Source organism: Nycticebus coucang, chromosome 12 (assembly GCF_027406575.1).
Source record: "Nycticebus coucang isolate mNycCou1 chromosome 12, mNycCou1.pri, whole genome shotgun sequence".
In the NCBI taxonomy this organism is placed as follows: Eukaryota; Metazoa; Chordata; class Mammalia; order Primates; family Lorisidae; genus Nycticebus; species Nycticebus coucang.
Genome location: NC_069791.1, coordinates 15,851,042 through 15,871,534, shown reverse-complemented (window position 1 = coordinate 15,871,534; position 20,493 = coordinate 15,851,042). Strand labels below are relative to the sequence as shown.

At 40.1% G+C, this 20,493-nt stretch overlaps 1 protein-coding gene and 1 non-coding gene across 2 annotated transcripts in view; both read right to left on the bottom strand.

Moving 5' to 3' along the window:
* Nucleotides 1-4,951: 4,951 nt before the first annotated feature.
* Nucleotides 4,952-5,058, bottom strand: LOC128562881 (U6 spliceosomal RNA). The gene has a single exon (XR_008373580.1). It is a non-coding gene; the product is annotated as a U6 spliceosomal RNA (small nuclear RNA).
* A 2,512-nt stretch (nucleotides 5,059-7,570) lies between these two features.
* Nucleotides 7,571-20,493, bottom strand: part of FAM186A (family with sequence similarity 186 member A) — a 118,393-nt gene continuing 105,470 nt past the window's right edge. Inside the window, exons 13-15 of the mRNA XM_053556570.1 lie at nucleotides 14,210-14,358; nucleotides 13,447-13,632; nucleotides 7,571-7,787 (exon numbers count right to left, since the gene is read on the bottom strand). Of these exons, the coding sequence (XP_053412545.1) occupies nucleotides 7,571-7,787; nucleotides 13,447-13,632; nucleotides 14,210-14,358 (552 nt within the window). The remainder of the gene's footprint in view (nucleotides 7,788-13,446; nucleotides 13,633-14,209; nucleotides 14,359-20,493) is intronic.

Below are 20,493 nucleotides of genomic sequence, written 5' to 3'. Positions count from 1 at the left end.
TGGGTAGAATGCTATGGCATCTCACAGCAGCCTCAAACTCTTGGGCTTGAGCAATCCTTTTGTCTCAGCCTCTTGAGTAGCTGGGACTACAGATATGCAATACTATGCCTGGCTATTTTTTCTTTTTTCATTTAAAAAATGTGTTTAAAATATATCTGTGTTCTTGGGCGAGGCCTATGGCTTAGTGAGTAGGGTGCCGGCCCCATATACCAGGGGTGGTGGATTCAAACCCAGCCCTGGCCAAAACTGCAACAACAACAACAACAATATATATATATATATATATATAGATATAGATATAGATATAGATATCTGTGTTCTTTAGGTACACCTAGTTTGTTGCTTTTGGTTACTACATTTCTTCCATAATCTGTATCCACATATTTTCCATACCTGTTCCTCTGGTGAAAATACCTGAGTTGCTTTCATCTCCCTCCTAGCATGGGCAAAACTGGATGAACAATTGTATATGTTCCTATGATAACTTGCGTGACAGTTTTTCTAAAACATATATATATATATACCCAGAAGATGATCTTGAAGTCAGAGGACACACACATACTTAATTTCACCAAATATTTCCAGGGTGCTTCCCAGAACCATTAAGACAGTTTACTCAGCCCAATTTTTTTTTTTTTTTTTTTTTTTTACAGAGACAGAGTCTTATTTTATCACCCTCGGTAGAGTGCCGTGATGTCACACAGCTCACAGCAACCTCCAACTCCTGGACTTAGGCGATTCTCTTGCCTCAGTCTCCTACAGGCGCCTGCCACAACGTCTGGCCATTTTTTTTTTGTTGCAGTTTGACCAGGGCCGGGTTCGAAGCCACCATCCTTGGTATATGGGGCCGGCGCTCTACTCACTGAGCCACAGGCACCACCCTATGTACTCGATCTTGATATGAGGACAATTAATGACTTGTACACAGTGGGGGGGAGGGAAGAGGAGAGCAGAGAAAGAGAGAGAAGGAGGGAGGGGGTGGGGGTCCTGGTGTGACACGTCTTTCAGGGGGCAAGACACAATTATAGGAGGGACTTTACATATCAAATGCAATCAGTGTAACCTAGTATCTTGTACCCTCAATGAATCCCCAACAAAAAAAAAAAAAAGAAGAAGAAGTGGACATCTGTGGAAGGTCAGTATTTTGCCTACCACAAGCAGGTAGTAGAACCTGGATTCAATTGAAGAGACTGTATCTTCAGAGCCTATATACCAGAGACTTTCTAGATAGCAATTACTGTTGGATATTACTGTGGAGGGAAGAATGTTATTTATTTATTTATTTATTTTTAGAGACAGAGTCTCACTTTGTCACCTTTGGTAGAGTGCAATGGCAACACAGCTCACAGCAACCTCCAGCTCTTGGGCTTAGGTGATTCTCTTGCCTCAGCCTCTCAAGTAGCTGGGACTACAGGAGCCCGCCACAACACCGGCTATTTTTGTTGCAGTTTGGCTGGGGCTGAGTTCAAACCCTCCATCCTCGGTATATGGGGCCCGTGCCTTACCCACTGAGCCACAGGCACCACCCGGAAGAATGTTATTTAGAAAATAATGTGCTAAAATAGAGAATTAAATTTATAAATATTTAAAAATGAATAAAATAGTAAAGATCACTTAAAAAAAAAACAGTTTATACTTCTACTTGCTGTGCACAAGAGGTTCGTCTCCTTAGAAATTTATGCCAAGAAATTGGCCTTAACTACCTCTTAAACTTTGCTATGCTGGTAAATAATCCATTAACTTTGGGCCATAGCAGTCACATAACAATGCCAATTCAGTACCTGATAAGCACCAATAGGGAGTAAGTTACCCACCCTAGACTAAATAGTACTGTAATTTTGAGAAAAACATATATATTTAACATACCATTGTACACATATCTAAAAACAGTTTAATAGCATTCTATGCATATTTTTATTGTATTTTCTCTTTTTTTTTTTTTTTTTGAGACAGAGTCTCAAGCTGTTGCCCTGGGTAGAGTGCTGTGGTGTCACAACTCACAGCAACCTCGAACTCTTGGACTTAAGCAATTCTCTTGCCTCAGCCTCCCAAGTAGCTGGGACTACCAGTGCCTACCACAGTGCCTGGCTGTTTTTATTTATTTCTTTTTTTTTTGTAGAGACAGAGTCTCACTTTATCATCCTCAGTAGAGTGCTGTAACATCACGCAGCTCACAGCAACCTCCAACTCCTGGGCTTAGGTGATTCTCTTGCCTCAGCCTCAAAACTTAAGCTTACACAATGGCAGAAGGATAAAAGTATGGACTTCCTCAAAACAAGATGAATAGAATTCCACCACACTTATCAATTCTCTCAGTAAATGTCAATGGATTGAATTCCCCACTGAAGAGGCACAGGTTGGTTGATTGGATAAAAGAAAAGCACAAGCAAAATAATAAATAGATAAATAAATAAATGAATAAAAGCACAAGTCATCCATATGTTGTCTCCAGGAAATTTACCCAGCCTTGAAGGACAAATCAAGACTCAGGGTTAAGGGATGGCAAACAGCAAGCCCAAGAGTTTGAGGTTGCTGTGAGCTGTGACACCACAGCAACCTCAAACTCGACATAAAGAAGGAAAAAACAATTTTGAAAAAGATATTTTGAATGATTTGGCACATCATGTTTGAAGAAAACATAAGAAGGCATGCTCAAAATGTATACAGTCTCCACAAAAATTATAGAATGGCAAGGAATTTTTGAGGACATGAGTGCAATCAAGGACAAAATTTTGTAAGCAGCCAGGAGAAAGCACCAACTGATCTATAGGTGCAGAGCCATTAGGGTGACAGCAGACTTTTCTACTGAAACTTTCTAAGCCAGAAGAGAATGGTCATCCACCTTCAACATTCTTTTTTTTTTTTTTTTTTTTAATGGTTTATCTATTTTAAACATTCTTTTTTTTTTGAGGAAGAGTCTCAGTATGTCAGTCTCTACCCTCGGTAGAGCACTGTGGCATCACAGCTCACAGCAATCTCCAACTCTTGGGCTTAAGCAATTCTCTTGCCTCAGCCTCCCAAGTAGCCTCCCAAGTAGCTAGGACTACAGGCACCTGCCCAACTAAATGTCCAGCTATTTTTGTTGTTGTTGTCATTGTTGTTTAGAAGGCCCAGGCTGGGTTTGAACCCGCCAGGCCTGGTGTGTGTGGCTGGCACCCTAACTACTGAGCTACGGGCGCAGAGCCAACATTCTTTTTTTTTTTTTTTTTTTGTGGTTTCTGGCTGGGGCTGGGTTTGAACCCGCCGCCTCCTGCACATGGGACTGGAGCCCAACCCTTTGACCCACAGAGGTCAACCCAACCCGTTGCCACCAGAGCCAACATTCTTAAACAAAACAATTTTCAGCCCAGAATTCTGTATCCTGCTAAACTAAGCTTCGAAACTGATGGAGAAATCAAATCTTTTGCAAATATGCAAACACTGAGGAAATTTGCCACAACAAGACCAGCTTTACAGGAAATACTTGACCTATTCTCAACACTGCAAATCACAATGGACCACCAGCAGAGTAAACACTCAGAAGCCTGTAATCCCAGCTACTTGGGAGGCGGAGGCAGGAGAATCACTTGAGCCCAGGAGTTGGAGGTTGCTGTGAGCTATGATGTCACAGCACTCTACCCAGGGTGACAGCTTGAGGCTCTGACTCAAAAAAAGAAAAAAGAAAACAAAACTTGGGAAATTGTCATTTATAATAGTCTCCAGTAAGTGCTTCCATTCTTTGGGGAAAATCTTCTTTCCCTTCAAGGGATCCTTATTATTCCTATGTTCGAATGCTTCACGAAGTCTCATAGTTCTCTAAGCAACTGTTCTGTTTTCTCTCTCTTTTTTTCCTGCCTTTTTAACTACCTGGGTTAACTCGAGAACTTTATCCTCTATTTCTGAGATTCTTTCTTCTCCATGGTCTAATCTATTTTTTTTTTTTTGTAGAGATAGAGTCTCACTTTACTGCCCTTGGTAGAGTGCTGTGGTGTCACATGGCTCACAACAACCTCTAACTCTTGGGCTTATGTGATTCTCTTGCCTCAGCCTCCCAAGCAGCTGGGACTACAGGTGCCCACCACAATGCCTGGCTATTTTTTTGTTGCGGTTTGGCCAGGGCCCGGTTTGAACCCGCCACCCTGGTATATGGGACCGGCACCCTACTCACTGAGCCACAGGCACCGCCCCATCTAATCTATTTTTTATACTTTCTTTCTTTGTTTTGAGACAGAGTTGCACTATGTTGCCCTCAGTAGAGTGCCATGGAGTCACAGCTCACAGCAATCTCTAAGTCTTGGGCTTAAGCAATTCTCTTGCCTCAGCCTCCCAAGTAGCTGGGACTATATTGTGGATATTGCCCACCACAATATCCAGTTTTGTTTTTTGTTTGTTTGTTTGTTTGTTTTTTATAGTTGTCATTGTTGTTTGGCAGGCCCAGGATGGGTTCAAACATGCCAGCTTTGGTATATGTGGCTGGCGCCCTAGCCACTGAGCTATAGGTGCCAACCCTATTTTTGATACTTTCTTCTGCATCTTTACATTCCCTGATAGTCTCCTTCATTTCCTTAAGCTCCACCATATCCTTTCTATATTCTACATATCTCTCATCCATCTTTTGGTTCTGTCCTTCCATTTTCTCATCCATTCCCTTTATTGTCTTTTTTTTTTTTTTAGACAGTCTCACTATGTAGCCTTGGTAGAATACCATGGCTTCACAGCTCACAGCAACCTCAAACTCTTGGGCATAAGCGATTCTCTCATCTCAACCTCCCAAGTAGCTGGGACTACAGGCACCTGCCATAATGCCGAGCTATTTTTTTGTTGCAGTTGTCACTGTTGTTTAGCTGGCCTGGGCTGGATTCAAACCTGCCACCCTCGGTGCGTGTGGTTGGTGCTGTAACCACTTTGCTTCAGGCAGTGTGCCCCTTTATTGTCTTTATCATCCATATTTTAAATTCATTTTCTGTCAAATAATAATATGGAACACTTGATGAATTTGCATGTCATCCTCGCACAGGGGCCATGCTAATCTTCTCTGTATCATTCTAATTTTAGTATATGTGCTGCAAAAGCAAGTACCTAATTGTTCTTTCAAATAAAGTTGTGACCAGTGGTTATTTATTTCCTGAAAAATGACATGTGAATTTCATACTGCCATGTCAATGATGTTGAAGAAAATTGCCACAGACTAACAGAGTAGTTTTCATGTACTTATAAAGTGCATCAACACCTACTTTAGTAGCATTATAAAACTGGATCGCATCAGGCTTGTTATCTGTCACCTTCATATCTCCATGCTGTGTGGAAAGTACTATAACTACCTTTCCCTTGGAGCATAGCTTACTAATGTCACAGAGGAAGAGAAGGAAAATTTTACTGTACGAGGTAGGAAGATTTTCATCAATGTTGGCCTGAGTTATAGAGGCAAATCACTCTGACCACTGTGAAAGGTATCAACTGTGGTTATATTCTTTTAAAGCAAGTTGAAATCCAGGGCAAAGAGATAAACTTTTGGTCCATGTGCCAGGCACATTGGCTCATGTCTGTAATTTTAGCACTCTGAGGCTGAGGCAGGTGAATTGCTTGAGCTCAGGAGTTCAAGACCAGCCTGAGCAAAAGCGAGACCCTGTCTCTACTAAAAATAGAAAAACTAGCCAGGCATGGTGGTAAGGGCCTGTAGTCCCAACTGCTTGGGAGGTGGAGCCAAAGGGATCAGTTGAGCCCAAGAGTTTGAGGTTGCTGTGAGATATGACACTATAGCACTCTACCAAGAGCGACAGAGCGAGACTCTGTCTCAAGACAAAAACTTTCTGTCCATGGTAATATTTCCTCCAGACCGAGGAAAATGACAGTTCTTTTTTTTTGAACCAGTATTTTTTCTTTCTTTTTTTTTTAGGACATTCAAATTTGCGTTAATACTTCTTTGGGGAAAAAAAATCACACTTGTAGTGAATGAACAAGAAACATTTTTACGCTATTATTTGTATCTACCATGCCATGAATTCATGGGGAAGAAGTTCCAGCAGCTCAGGGAGGCACCTTGCTATTGAATGTGACAAAGTGTTGATTGACTTTTGAATTCATGGGAAATAGGTCCCAGCACCTTGCATCACTGTTACATGGGGGCTATTGGTTATCCTGTGTGTTATGCTGTACACCTATTATGCCATGAGCTCATGGGGAATAAATAGGTTCCAGCACCTAAAAACATGGGTCCACTGGTACTCCTGTGTGCTATGTTATATGCTTATTATGCCATGAATTCATAGGGAATGGGTTCCAGGAGCTCAGCTCCTTTCTGTTACTTCTCACAAAGTGGGCTTCTCTGGGTGGCGCAGGCTGGCGCTTCAGTTGAACCCAGGTACCTTTCTCTTTGGCTTCCTTCTTTTTCTGATCATTTTCCTTCACACATTTCAGGAAACTATCTCAGCTCTTAGAGTGCTTAATATGCTCAATACAAAGATTAATCCTCTTGGCAAGGATCTTGCCCTTAACTTGTTTGTTTACAACAATGCCAACAGTATGCTGGGTAACATTGTGGCCTCTTCCAGTTTTACCATGGTAACATTTGTGTGGCATGCCGTTTTGAATAGTACCCATTCCCTTGATGTCTACAATATCACCTTTCTTGTAGATTCACATATATGTGGCCAAAGGAACAACTGCATGTTTTCTAAAAGGCCTAGAGAACGTGTATTGGGTGCCTCTCCTCTTTCCCTTTGTGCTTGTCATTTTGGTGAATTACTGGACGATGGTGTCTCCGGCCAAAAGGTGAACCAGTCTTCTTAACAATGTTGGAGCCACTATTGTCATTTCTTGTTCTCTAATGTCCCTAAATATAGCTCTGACTCAAAACAGTAGTATATAGAAAAATCACACAAAAGATTCACTGCAGGCAGCGCCTGTGGCTCAAGGAGTAGGGCACCGGCCCCATATACTGGGGGTGGCGGGTTTGAACCTGGCCCCAGCCAAAAACTGCAAAAAAAAAAAAAAAAGATTCACTGCAATTTCATACTTCCCATGTTTAATTAGTATGTAAAGTCTGAATGGACAACTCCCATGGAGAAACACCAATTCCTCATCAAAAGTGACAGACTCGTGAGAATTGTAAAGTGAGACCTTATACCCATATTCCAAAACTCTTGAACTGGAGCAAATTTATCATGTTGTTTGCAAGCTTTATATGTTGCAGCAACATCAAAGCCTAAACATTTTAGTAGGAGTCACAGTCAATGTTCTGAAAGGTAGCACAGTAAACTGGAAAATTCTCCTTATACAGTATATACCACAGTTTAGAAGAATTCCAACTAGTCGTAATATTTCTTCTTTTACAAAATCACCAGAATTGTGGATGAATACATCTTTACATAACTCCTTGACTAGATGTAGTTTCTGGTTTATAAACTTAATAAGCACATCCACAGTTTCATTATTCATAAATAATTGGAAAGCATCTAATGTAGTTTTGAGTTCTATTTCTGATTATACTCCTGGTTGAGTCCTCATAATATTTGTTGATTTTCATCTCTGGTCCTTCAGCAGCTGTGAGTTCCATATCATTCCTGGTGGTGCCCATCGTCTGAGCTGTAGGCTACCCTATTTTTACAAGTGGGCAAGGTCTTCTTCTCTTGGGCTCCATATTTTGCATTTCTTCTTCTCCATTGTTATCATCTTCCTCTTCACTCTCTTCCTTAGAACAAATAATTTCTTGTTCCACCTCTCCAAATTCTTCTTGTTCACTATCTGAAGTAGTGAAAATGTCCTCATCATTTCCTTTAAAACCTGACACTGTCAGTTCTTTATGTGAGCTGCCAACAAATTATATTGCCTCTTCACCATATCTCTGAATCATAATAAAAAGTAATTCCTTGCTTGACATAAATGGATTTACAAAATTATCAGATATTCTATATTTTCAGTCATACATACCTTTATCTTCACCTAACACAAATATACCACTTTTTTTTTTTTTTGAGATAGAGTCTCACTGTCACTGACTGTAGAGTGTCCAGGCATCACAGCTCACAGCAACCTCAAACTCTTGGACTTAAGTGATTCTCTTGCCTCAGCATCCCAAATAGCTAGGACTATAGGCACCATTACAAGGCCCAGCTATTTTTTTTTTTTTTTGGTTTTTGTTTTTTGGCTGGGGCGAGGTTTGAACCCGCCACCTCCGGCATATGGGACCGGCGCCCTACTCCTTAAGCCACAGGTGCCACCCGAGGCCCAGCTATTTTTTGTTGCAGTTGTCATTGTTGTTTAGCTGGCCCAGCCGGGTTCGAATCCTCCAGCCCCCATAACCACTGTGCTACAGGCACCAAGCCCAAATACACCAGACCCAAATTATTGCCCCCAGACCCAGCCATAATTTTCTAATTTCATTATGAAAAAATACTTAGAGGGCAGCGCCTGTGGCTCAGTCGGTAAGGCGCCGGCCCCATATACTGAGGGTGGCGGGTTCAAACCCGGCCCCGGCCAAACTGCAACCAAAAAATAGCCGGGTGTTGTGGCGGGCGCCTGTAGTCCCAGCTACTCGGGAGGCTGAGGCAAGAGGATCGCTTAAGCCCCAGGAGTTGGAGGTTGCTGTGAGCTGTGTGACGCCACGGCACTCTACCGAGGGCCATAAAGTGAGACTCTGTCTCTACAAAAAAAAAAAAAAAGAAAAAATACTTAGAAAAAAGTAGAATGCCAGTTTTCCTGGAAAAGAGACTGTAACTTGTTGCTGCCAATAAGAAAACTGCTGATCCCAGTCATGAATGGATGACTTTTAATAACAAAACTCATAAACAATGAAACCACAACTCTTTCATAAAGAAACATACATCAATAAAACCACAGTGGGATCAGTCCCTGACTCCTGTGAACAAGTGTCAAATTTTGTAATTTTAGGGGCCAAGTGCGGAGGCTCATGCCTGTAATCCTAGCACTCTGGGAGGCTGAGGAGGGTGGATTATCTGAGCTCACCAGTTCGAGACCAGCCTGAGCCAGAGTGAGACCCCCATCTCTAAAAATAGCCATTGTGGTCAGCGCCTGTATCCTAGCTACTTAGGAGGCTGAGCCAAGAGAATCACTTGAGCCCAAGAGTTTGAGGTTGCTGTGAGCTATGAGGCTACAGCACTGTACAGAGGGCAACAAAGTAGGACTCTGTCTCAAAAAAAAGTTTTGTAATTTTGTATCTTCTTCTTCTTTTTTTTGAGACAGAGTTTCACTATGTCCCCCTTGGTAGAGTGCAGTGGCATCATAACTTCATAGTAACTTCAAACTCTTGCGCTTAGGTGATCCCCTAGCCTCAACCTCCTGAGCAGCTGAGACTACAAGTGCCCGCCACAACACCCAGCTAGTTTTTCTATTTTTTAGTAGAGATGGGCTCTTGGTTTTGCTCAGGCTGGTCTTGAACTTCTGAGTTCAGACAATCCACCATCTCGGCCTCCCAGAGTGGTAGGATTACAGATAATAATTGCCCCCAGACCAAGCCGTAATTTTCAGTCTTTTTTTTTTTTTTTTTTTAGAGACAGAGTCTCAGCTTGTTGCCCTCAATAGAGTACCGTAGCGTCACAGCTCACAGCAACCTCCAACTCTTGGGCTTAGGTAATTCTCTTGCCTCAGCCCCCTGAGTGGCAGGGACTACAGGTGCTCACCAGAACGCCCGGCTATTTTTTTGTTGCAATTTGGCTGGAGCCAGGTTTGAACCCACCACCCTCAGTATATGGGGCTGGCGCCCTACTCCCAATTTTCGGTCTTTTTAAAGAAAACTTTCCCTATCTTAAGTCACCAAGACATTCTTCTATATTTTCTTCCATTAGCTTCATAGTTTTACTTTTTCCTTTGTATCTTCAATCATAGAAGTTCACATTTGTATTTAGTGTTAGATAAGGATCTAACTTAATTTTTCTTCATATTAAGAACTAGTTTTATAAACATAATTTCCAACAATCTTACCTTTCCTCATAAAGATGGCTTTGTTCCCTTTATGGTGCTACCTTTTCCATATGTCAAAGTCTACATATCATGGATCTATTCCTGAGCTTTCTATCTGTTCCAGTGGTTTCTTTGTTCTTATGTCTATCTTGCGGTTTGTGTTTTTTGAGATAGGGTCTTGCTCTGTTGCCCAGGCTAGATTATGGTGGTATCATCATAGCTCACAGCAACCTCAAACTCTTAGGCTTCAGTGATTCTCTTGCCTCAGCCTCCCAAGTAGCTGGAACTACAGGCATACAGTTAGAGTATATTGAACAAAGCAATATATGCACACGGGAAAGAAAGCATAATAGGCATTTTACTGATACATAATGAAATTTGATTTAAACATGCTTGTTTTTAATTTTACAGTCACTTAGGAATCTTCTTAAACCTAGAAATGAGACAAGAAAATTAATTTTATTACAAATTGCTTTAAACACATTTTTGGGAATATAGGTGAGTTATAGAGAAAATAAAGTGCCCCAAGAACTCAGAGGATAAACAAGTGAAACAAACATGTAATTCGTATTTATAAAAATCGCATAAAAGAGGAAGAATATCTCCCAAGACCAAAATCAGGAAGAACAGGGCTTGGCAATAAGTTATTACTTATGAGACAATATTATTATTATTATTATTATTATTATTTTTAAGAGACAGAGTCTCACTTTGTTGCCCTTGGTAGAGTGCTGTGACGTCACAGCTCACAGCAACCTCCAGCTCTTGGGCTTAGGCAATTCTCTTGCCTCAGCCTCCTGAGTAGCTGGGACCACAGGCACCTACCACAAAGCCCGGCTATTTTTTGTTGCAGTTTGGCTGGGGCCGGATGTGAACCCGCCACCCTCAGTATATGGGGCCGGCACCCTACTCACTGAGCCACAGGCACCGCCCATGAGATAATATTCTTATACCTAATGTTAGAATATGGCTTAAATATATATATATATTTATTTATTTATAAGTATATATATTTTATATTTATATATATTTTATATTTATATATATATATACTTTTTTTTTGAGAGAGAGTCTTACTCTGTCACCCTTGGTAGAGTGCCGTGGCATCACAGCTCACAGCAACCTCTAACTCTTGGGCGTAAGTGATTCTCCTGCCTCAGACTCCCAAGTAGCTGGAACTACAGGCACCCACCACAATGCCTAGCTATTTTTTTGTTGCAGTTGTCATCATTGTTTTTGCTGGGGCTGGGTTCAAACCTGCCAGCTTTGGTGTATGTGGCTGGCACCATAACCACTGTGCTATGGGCACTGAGTCAGAATATGGCTTAAATATTGACAATGATTGCTATTTCTGAGGACAGACTTGCCTGTATGTTCTAAATTTTCTACAGTGAACATACATTACTTCTGTAATTGAAAATATATATATATAATTTCTTTCTTTTTTTTTTTTTGAGACAGAGTCTCACTTTGTTGCCCTCAGTAGAATGCTGTAGTGTCACAGCTCACAGCAACCTCCAGCTCTTGGGCTTAGGCAAGTCTCTTGATTCAACCTCCCGAGTAGCTGGGACTACAGGTGCCCACCACAACACCTGGCTATTTTTTTTGTTGCAGTTTGGCCAGGGCCGGGTTTAAACCCACCACTCTCGATATATAGGGCCAGCGCCTTACCACTGAGCCACAGGTGCTGCCCCCCCAAATATATTATTTCAATGGAATTTCCATAGAGAAATAATTATATAAATATGCAAAGTTGTATAAGGATATTTTGTTTTGGTTTTTTTGCAGTTATTGGCTGGAGGCAGGTTTGAACCTGCCTCCGGTATATGGGGCCGGCCCCCCACTCCTTGAGCCACAAGTGCCGCCCTATAAGGATATTTGGTTCATCATTCTAATGTTGAAAAATTTCCAAATTTGATCAGTAGAACTATTCAATAACTTATAATACATCAATACAATGAATATCACGCAACCAATAAATGATAATGTAAGTCTATATTTATTAACATAGAAAAATTTCAAAGATGCGCTCACTGTTAAGTGACAAATAAAGCAGGTCTTAAAAATGCCCAATACAAGCTTGTTTTTGCAACAACAGCAACAACAACAAAAATCCCCAAGTGCATAGAAGAAGCTGCTACTCTATCCTAACAAGTAAAAAGCTGAAAAATGGAAAAATCAATAACTTCTTTGATCCAATAAAGAAGTGAGGTCACAGGACAAATCCCACCCTCAAATTGGACATACAGGTGGATACAGAAAATCACAGTTTAATAGAGTGGAAACCCAGCTTGGCACCTGTAGCTCAGCGGCTAGCGCACCAGCCACATACACTGGAGCTGGCAGGTTTGAACCCAGCCTGGGCCTACCAAACAATGACAACTACACCTAAAAAAAGAATAGCTGGGCACTGGGGCAGGCATAGTCTCAGCTACTTGGAGGCTGAAGCAAGATAATTGCTTAAGCCCAAGAGTTGGAGGTTGCTGTGAGCTGAGACGCCATGGCACTCTACCCAGGGTGACATAGTAAGACTCTGTCTCTGGGCAGCGCCTGTGGCTCAAAGGGGTAGAGTGCTGGCCCCATATGCTGGAGGTGGCGGGTTCAAACCCAGCCCCGGCCAAAAACTGCCAAAAATAAATAAATAAATAAATAAATAAATAAATTTATAAAAAAAAGAGAGACTCTGTCTCAAGTAAATAAATAAATAAAAGGGTGGCCCTGTGGCTCAATGGGTATGGCACTGGCTCCATATACGGAGGGTGATGGGTTCAAAACTGGCCCTGGCCAAGCTGCAACAAAAAAATAGCCGGGCATTATGGCGGGCACCTGTGGTCCTAGCTACTCGGGAGGCTGAGGCAAGAGAATCACCCAAGCCCAGGAGTTGGAGGTTGCTGTGAGCTGTGTAACGCCACGGCACTATACGAGGGTGATAAAGTGAGACTCTGTCTCTACAAAAAAAAAAAAAAAAAAGAAAAACCACTTTTTAAAGAGATTAAACAGCATCAGGACCAGAGTCAGACATGGTAGGAATATTGAAATTATCAGATTAGGAGTTTAAAACAACTGTGACTAATATGTTAAGAGTGCTAATGGAAAAAGTAGACAAATAATAAATGGATAATGCAAGAAGAGAGACAGAATTTTTCTTTTCTTTTTCTTTCTTTTTTTGAGACAGAGGGTCACTTTATCACCCACTGTAGAGTACCGTGGCATCATCATAGCTTATAGCAAACTCAAACTCTTGGGCTTAAGTGATCCTTCTGCCTTAGCCTCCCAAGTAGCTGGAACTACAAGCACTTACAATGATGCCCAGCTAATAAAATTTGTTTTAAATTTATTCAGTGGTGTCATCTATAGGTCTATGAAGAAAAACACTGACAGACAAATGCTGAACTTACCTGCACTATTCTATGACTGGTGTGAATCTAACCTCGTACTAAACAATACTTTTGGTAACTCCTTGGTACTTCAGGAGAAAGTCAAGTTAGGGAAACAAAAGATGTATGACCAAAGGCCCAATTACTAAGAGTGCTCCCAGTCCTTACTTACTGTGATTGAATGGATGCAAGAGATTTTCTGAAGGTAGACTGAATATCCAACTGAAGCAGCCTAGGAATATCTGGGTATCCACCCAGCTGGGCCCAGAGTGAATGCATTGATGTCTTCTCTGTTATTGGGTAGCTTGAAATGGACAGATCAATATTCCAGATGGCCTCCATCTGCTCCTCTTGCTGCCTACAGAGAGAATTACTTGGAAGTACCCACAGCCAATCAAAATATATGAGCCTTAGTCTGTCCTCTTCCCTTCACCACCAACTTTTCCTAAAATGCCTTTCCCTTGCATGGAGAAGCATCAAGCATGCCCACTTTGGTGGTAAAAGGATGAAAAAGCGGAATTTGCTGAAATAGTTGCCAAAGCTGCATTTCCATGACTTCACCTAGTAATCCATTTTCAAACTACCTTCTTAGCTCCATGGAGTATATAGACCACACATTTTCCCCCTTCCTTCCCAAAGTTCCTGCCTTCTTAAAACAAAAAAAGTAAAAGAGGGGTTAATGCTTCTAAGTTTCTTTATTACACATTCTTAGAATTATTTGTTTCTTAGGAAGAATCAGTTATCTTTTCTAAAGGAACTCAAAATCAGATGTTAAATATTTAAATAGAAATATATGTAAATAAATCTCTTGCTGTTACTAATACTCTCTTAGACTCTCCACTGCACCATATCATAAAGGGAAAGCCCTTGGGCAGGGGAAAAAAATTAGGTCCTACATATGATCCAAAATTTAATGTTATTCTTCCTAAACATACCTAAATTTCTTGAATATGTCAGGTTTTCTGTCCTCTTCTTTTTGTAACTGTAGGAATGGCTGTTGAACATATTGGGTAGACATAGGTATCTGCTTTTTGTTGATCAAGCGGATAGGTTGCTTAAGATCCAGTCCATACATCTCTTGGAACTATAAAAAAGTTAAATAAGGAAAAGGAAACCATGAAAATAAAGGAACAATCTGTAGGAGGGTCTTCTCAGCTGGTCCTAGACTAAACGCTATGCCTCCTCCTTTTCCATGGATTGGCCAATCCTGTTCCTTCTCCGCCTGACCTCCACACACGTTATTTCCAGAATGGCAGCTCTGATACATGAAAATCTTTTTTTTTTTTTTTTGGAAACAAAACGTTTTTTAAACTTTAATTAAAGGATATACATTGTATAACTAGTTAGTAAAAATTTCAGGTAGTCATTTATTTAAATGAAAATCTTAATCCTACTGAAGCTCCTCTCATTTTCTTGCTGTGAGAGTTTGGGTTAGTTGCTTAATTTGTATTTCTTTCTCCTCATTTTAAAAACTCAGGGTTATTGTAATAATTACATAGGGTAATACACGTATATATGGAAGGACTTGATAAATTGTGAAGCTCCATGCAAATGTAATGATAGCCAACATTTACTGAATACTTACTGAATGCCAGACACTGAGCTAAGCACTTTTAATATATCAGCTCATTTTGTATTTATAACAACCTTATGAAATGGGTAAGATTATTATCCTTATCTTACATATGGAGAAGCTGAGACTCAGAAAACTTAAGTGGCTTGCCTTAGATCACTTACCTGGTACGTAGGAAAGCTGATTTGAACCTAGACAGTCTGGTAGCCCTCTTGACCACCACCCTGATTCAGTGTAAGGCATTTATTTATATCTACTCTTTCATAACTTTTGCTTTTTATTCTCCCTTCTTTATCTCTTAATACTTAAAATTGACTTCCATGACCCCAGACTCTTCATCCTCTGAAATGCCCTGGATATTGTGAATCCTATTAGATAGCTCATGTCACTGCCAACCCTTCTTGCTTTACTTTATCTACATTGCCCATATTTGCAAACTAGAGCATATTCCTTTTTTTGACAAAGGAGCTATAATATTTACAATGTAATTGTTCTGGAAAATCAGAATATATGCTTAACTTGGATGAGGTTATGATAAGAAGTCTCTACGCTCCAAAGTATCAAGTAAACTAATCTTTTATTTGTTTGTTTGTTTATTTCTTGAGACAGAGTTTCACTATGTCACCCTCGGTAGAGTGCTGTGGTGTCACAGCTCACGGCAACCTCCAACTCTTGGGCTTAAGCGATTCTCTTGCCTCAGCCTCCCAAGTAGCTGGGACTACAAGCACCCGCCACAACACTCAGTATTTTTTTGTTGCAGTTGTCATTGTTGTTTATCTGGCCCGGGCTGGGTTCGAACCCACCAGCCTTGGTGTATGTAGCCGGTACTATAACACTGGACTACATGTGCCGAGCCTGTTTATTTATTTTTTTTTATTGTCTTCCATGAAACCGATTCTTGGTGCCAAAAACATTGGAGACCATTGTTTTTTTTTTTTTTTTTCAGTTACCTATTTTTATTTATTTATTTATTTATTTATTTTTTTTATTGTTGGGGATTCATTGAGGGTACAATAAGCCAGGTTACACTGATTGCAATTGTTAGGTAAAGTCCCTCTTGCAATCATGTCTTGCCCCCATAAAGTGTGACACACACCAAGGCCCCACCCACCTCCCTCCTTCCCTCTTTCTGTTTCCCCCCCGATAACCATAATTGTCATTAATTGTCCTCATATCAAAATTGAGTACATAGGATTCATGCTTCTCCATTCTTGTGATGCTTTACTAAGAATAATATCTTCCACGTCCATCCAGGTTAATACGAAGGATGTAAAGTCTCCATTTTTTTTAATGGCTGAATAGTATTCCATGGTATACATATACCACAGCTTGTTAATCCATTCCTGGGTTGGTGGGCATTTAGGCTGTTTCCACATTTTGGCGACTGTAAATTGAGCTGCAATAAACAGTCTAGTACAAGCGTCCTTATGATAAAAGGATTTCTTTCCTTCTGGGTAGATGCCCAGTAATGGGATTGCAGGATCAAATGGGAGGTCTAGCTTGAGTGCTTTGAGGTTTCTCCATACTTCCTTCCAGAAAGGTTGTACTAGTTTGCAGTCCCACCAGCAGTGTAAAAGTGTTCCCTTCTCTCCACATCCACGCCAGCATCTGCAGTTTTGAGATTTTGTGATGTGGGCCATTCTCACTGGGGTTAGATGATATCTCAGGGTTGTTTTGATTTGCATTTCTCTAATATATAGAGATGATGAACATTTTTTCATGTGTTTGTTAGCCATTCGTCTGTCGTCTTTAGAGAAAGTTCTATTCATGTCTCTTGCCCATTGATATAAGGGATTGTTGGCTTTTTTCACGTGGATTAATTTGAGTTCTCTATAGATCCTAGTTATCAAGCTTTTGTCTGATTGAAAATATGCAAATATCCTTTCCCATTGTGTAGGTTGTCTCTTTGCTTTGGTTATTGTCTCCTTAGCTGTACAGAAGCTTTTCAGTTTAATGAAGTCCCATTTGTTTATTTTTGTTGTTGTTGCAATTGCCATGGCAGTCTTCTTCATGAAGTCTTTCCCCAGGCCAATATCTTCCAGTGTTTTTCCTATGCTTTCTTGGAGGATTTTTATTGTTTCATGCCTTAAGTTTAAGTCCTTTATCCATCTTGAATCAATTTTTGTGAGTGGGGAAAGGTGTGGGTCCAGTTTCAGTCTTTTACATGTAGACATCCAGTTCTCCCAACACCATTTATTGAATAGGGAGTCTTTCCCCCAAGGTATGTTCTTGTTAGGTTTATCAAAGATTAGGTGGTTGTAAGATGTTAGTTTCATTTCTTGGTTTTCCATTCGATTCCAAGTGTCTATGTCTCTGTTTTTGTGCCAGTACCATGCTGTCTTGAGCACTATGGCTTTGTAGTACAGACTAAAATCTGGTATGCTGATGCCCCCAGCTTTATTTTTATTACAGAGAACTGCCTTAGCTATACGGGGTTTTTTCCAGTTCCATACAAAACGCAGAATCATTTTTTCCAAATCTTGAAAGTATGATGTTGGTATTTTGATAGGAATGGCATTGAATAGGTAGATTGCTTTGGGAAGTATAGACATTTTAACAATGTTGATTCTTCCCATCCATGAGCATGGTATGTTCTTCCATTTGTTAATATCCTCTGCTATTTCCTTTCTGAGGATTTCATAGTTTTCTTTATACAGGTCCTTCACCTCCTTCGTTAGGTATATTCCTAGGTATTTCATTTTCTTTGAGACTATGGTGAAGGGAGTTGTGTCCTTAATTAGCTTCTCATCTTGACTGTTATTGGTGTACACAAAGGCTACTGACTTGTGGACATTGATTTTATATCCTGAAACATTACTGTATTTTTTGATGACTTCTAGGAGTCTTGTGGTCGAGTCTTTGGGGTTCTCTAAGTATAAGATCATGTCGTCAGCAAAGAGGGAGAGTTTGACCTCCTCTGCTCCCATTTGGATTCCCTTTATTTCCTTGTCTTGCCTAATTGTATTGGCTAGAACTTCCAGCACTATGTTGAATAGTAAAGGTGACAGAGGACAACCTTGTCTGGTTCCAGTTCTAAGAGGAAAAGCTTTCAGTTTTACTCCATTCAGTAAAATATTGGCTGTGGGTTTGTCATAGATAGCTTCAATCAGTTTTAGAAATGTGCCACCTATGCCTATACTCTTCAGAGTTCTAATTAGAAAAGGATGCTGGATTTTATCAAATGCTTTTTCTGCATCTATTGAGAGGATCATGTGATCTTTATTTTTGCCTCTGTTAATATGGTGGATAACGTTTATAGACTTGCGTATGTTAAACCAGCCTTGCATCCCTGGGATGAAGCCTACTTGATCATGATGAATGACTTTTTTGATGATAAGCTGTAATCTATTGGCTAGGATTTTGTTGAGAATTTTTGCGTCTATGTTCATGAGTGAGATTGGTCTGAAATTCTCCTTTTTGTTTGGGTCTTTTCCTGGTTTTGGTATCAGGGTGATGTTTGCTTCATAGAATGTGTTGGGGAAGATTCCTTCTTCCTCAATTTTTTGGAATAATTTCTGCAGTACAGGAATAAGCTTTTCCTTGAAGGTTTGATAGAATTCTGGAGTGAAGCCATCTGGACCAGGGCATTTTTTGGTTGGAAGCTTTTTTATTGTTTCTTTGATCTCAGTGCTTGAAATTGGTCTGTTCAGGAGCTCTATTTCTTCCTGGCTGAGTCTAGCGAGAGGGTGTGATTCCAAATATTGATCCATTTCTTTCACATTGTCAAATTTCTGGGCATAGAGTTTCTGGTAGTATTCAGAGATGATCTCTTGTATCTCTGTGGGATCAGTTGTTATTTCCCCTTTATCATTTCTGATTGAGGTTACTAGAGATTTTACTTTTCTATTCCTCGTTATTCTGGCCAATGGTTTATCTATTTTATTTATTTTTTCAAAAAACCAACTCCTTGTTTCATTAATTTTCTGAATGATTCTTTTGTTTTCAATTTCATTGATCTCTGATTTGATTTTGGATATTTCTTTTCTTCTACTGAGTTTAGGCTTAGATTGTTCTTCTTTTTCCAATTCCATAAGATCTCTTGTGAGACTGTTGATGTGCTCTCTTTCAGTTTTTCGAATGTAGGCATCTAAAGCAATGAATTTTCCTCTCAAAACTGCTTTTGCAGTATCCCACAGGTTTTGGTAGCTTGTGTCTTCATTGTTGTTATGCTCAAGGAAGTTAATGATTTCCTGTTTTATTTCTTCCTTCACCCATCTGTTATTCAACAGAAGATTGTTTAGTTTCCATGCCTTTGGGTGGGGTTGAGCATTTTTGTTAGAGTTGAGTTCCACCTTTAGTGCCTTATGGTCTGAGAAGATACAAGGTAAAATTTCAATTCTTTTGATTCTGTTGATATTTGTTTTGTGTCCCAGAATATGATCAATTTTGGAGAATGTTCCATGGGGTGATGAGAAGAATGTATATTCTTTATCTTTGGGATGGAGTGTTCTATATGCGTCTATCAAGCACAGTTGTTCTAGAGTCTCATTTAAGTCTCTTATATCCTTGTTTAATTTCTGTTTAGAGGATCTGTCCAGCTCTGTAAGAGGAGTGTTAAAGTCCCCTGTTATGATGGTATTATCAGATATCATATTGCTCAGACTGAGTAAGGTCTGCTTCAAGAATCTGGGAGCATTTAAATTGGGTGCATAAATATTTAGAATTGAAATGTCTTCTTGTTGTATTTTTCCCTTGACCAATATAAAGTGACCATCTTTGTCTTTTTTGACTTTAGTTGCTTTAAATCCACATGAGTCTGAAAATAAGATTGCAACTCCTCTTTTCTTCTGAATTCTATTTGCCTGAAAAATTGTCTTCCAACCCTTGACTCGGAGCTTTAATTTGTCTTTTGAAGCCAGGTGTGTTTCTTGCAGACAGCAAATGGATGGCTTGTGTTTTTTAATCCAGTCAACCAATCTATGTCTCTTCAGTGGGGAATTCAAGCCATTAACATTTATTGAGATAATTGACAAGTGTGGTAGTATTCTATTCGTCTTATTTTGTGAGAGTCCATTGCTTAGTTTTATCTTTTGCATCAGTGTGGAGGTTAGGTTCTGTCCTTTAATTTCTGAGTTCTTACTTTGCTGCTGATCCATTGTGGTGGTCAGTGTGCAGAACAGGTTGAAGTATTTCCTGTAGAGCTGGTCTTGTTGTGGCGAATTTCCTCAATGTTTGTATATCCGTAAATGATTTGATTTCTCCGTCAATTTTGAAGCTTAGCTTAGTAGGGTACAGAATTCTGGGCTGAAAATTGTTCTGTTTAAGTAGATTAAAGGTAGATGACCATTGTCTTCTTGCTTGGAAAGTTTCATTAGAGAAGTCTGCGGTCAATCTGATGGATTTGCCCCTGTAGGTCAACTGGCGCTTACTCCTGGCAGCTTGCAGAATCTTTTCTTTGGTCTTGACTTTGGACAGGTTCATCACAATGTGTCTTGGAGAAGCTCGGTTAGAGTTGAGGCGATCTAGGGTCCGATATCCCTCTGAAAGCAGTGTGTCAGAATCTTTGGTGATATTTGGGAAATTTTCTTTTATAATATTCTCTAGTATGGCTTCCATTCCTCTGGGGCATTCTTCTTCCCCTTCTGGAATTCCTATAACTCGTATGTTGGAATGCTTCATAAAGTCCCATAATTCTGACAGTGAACG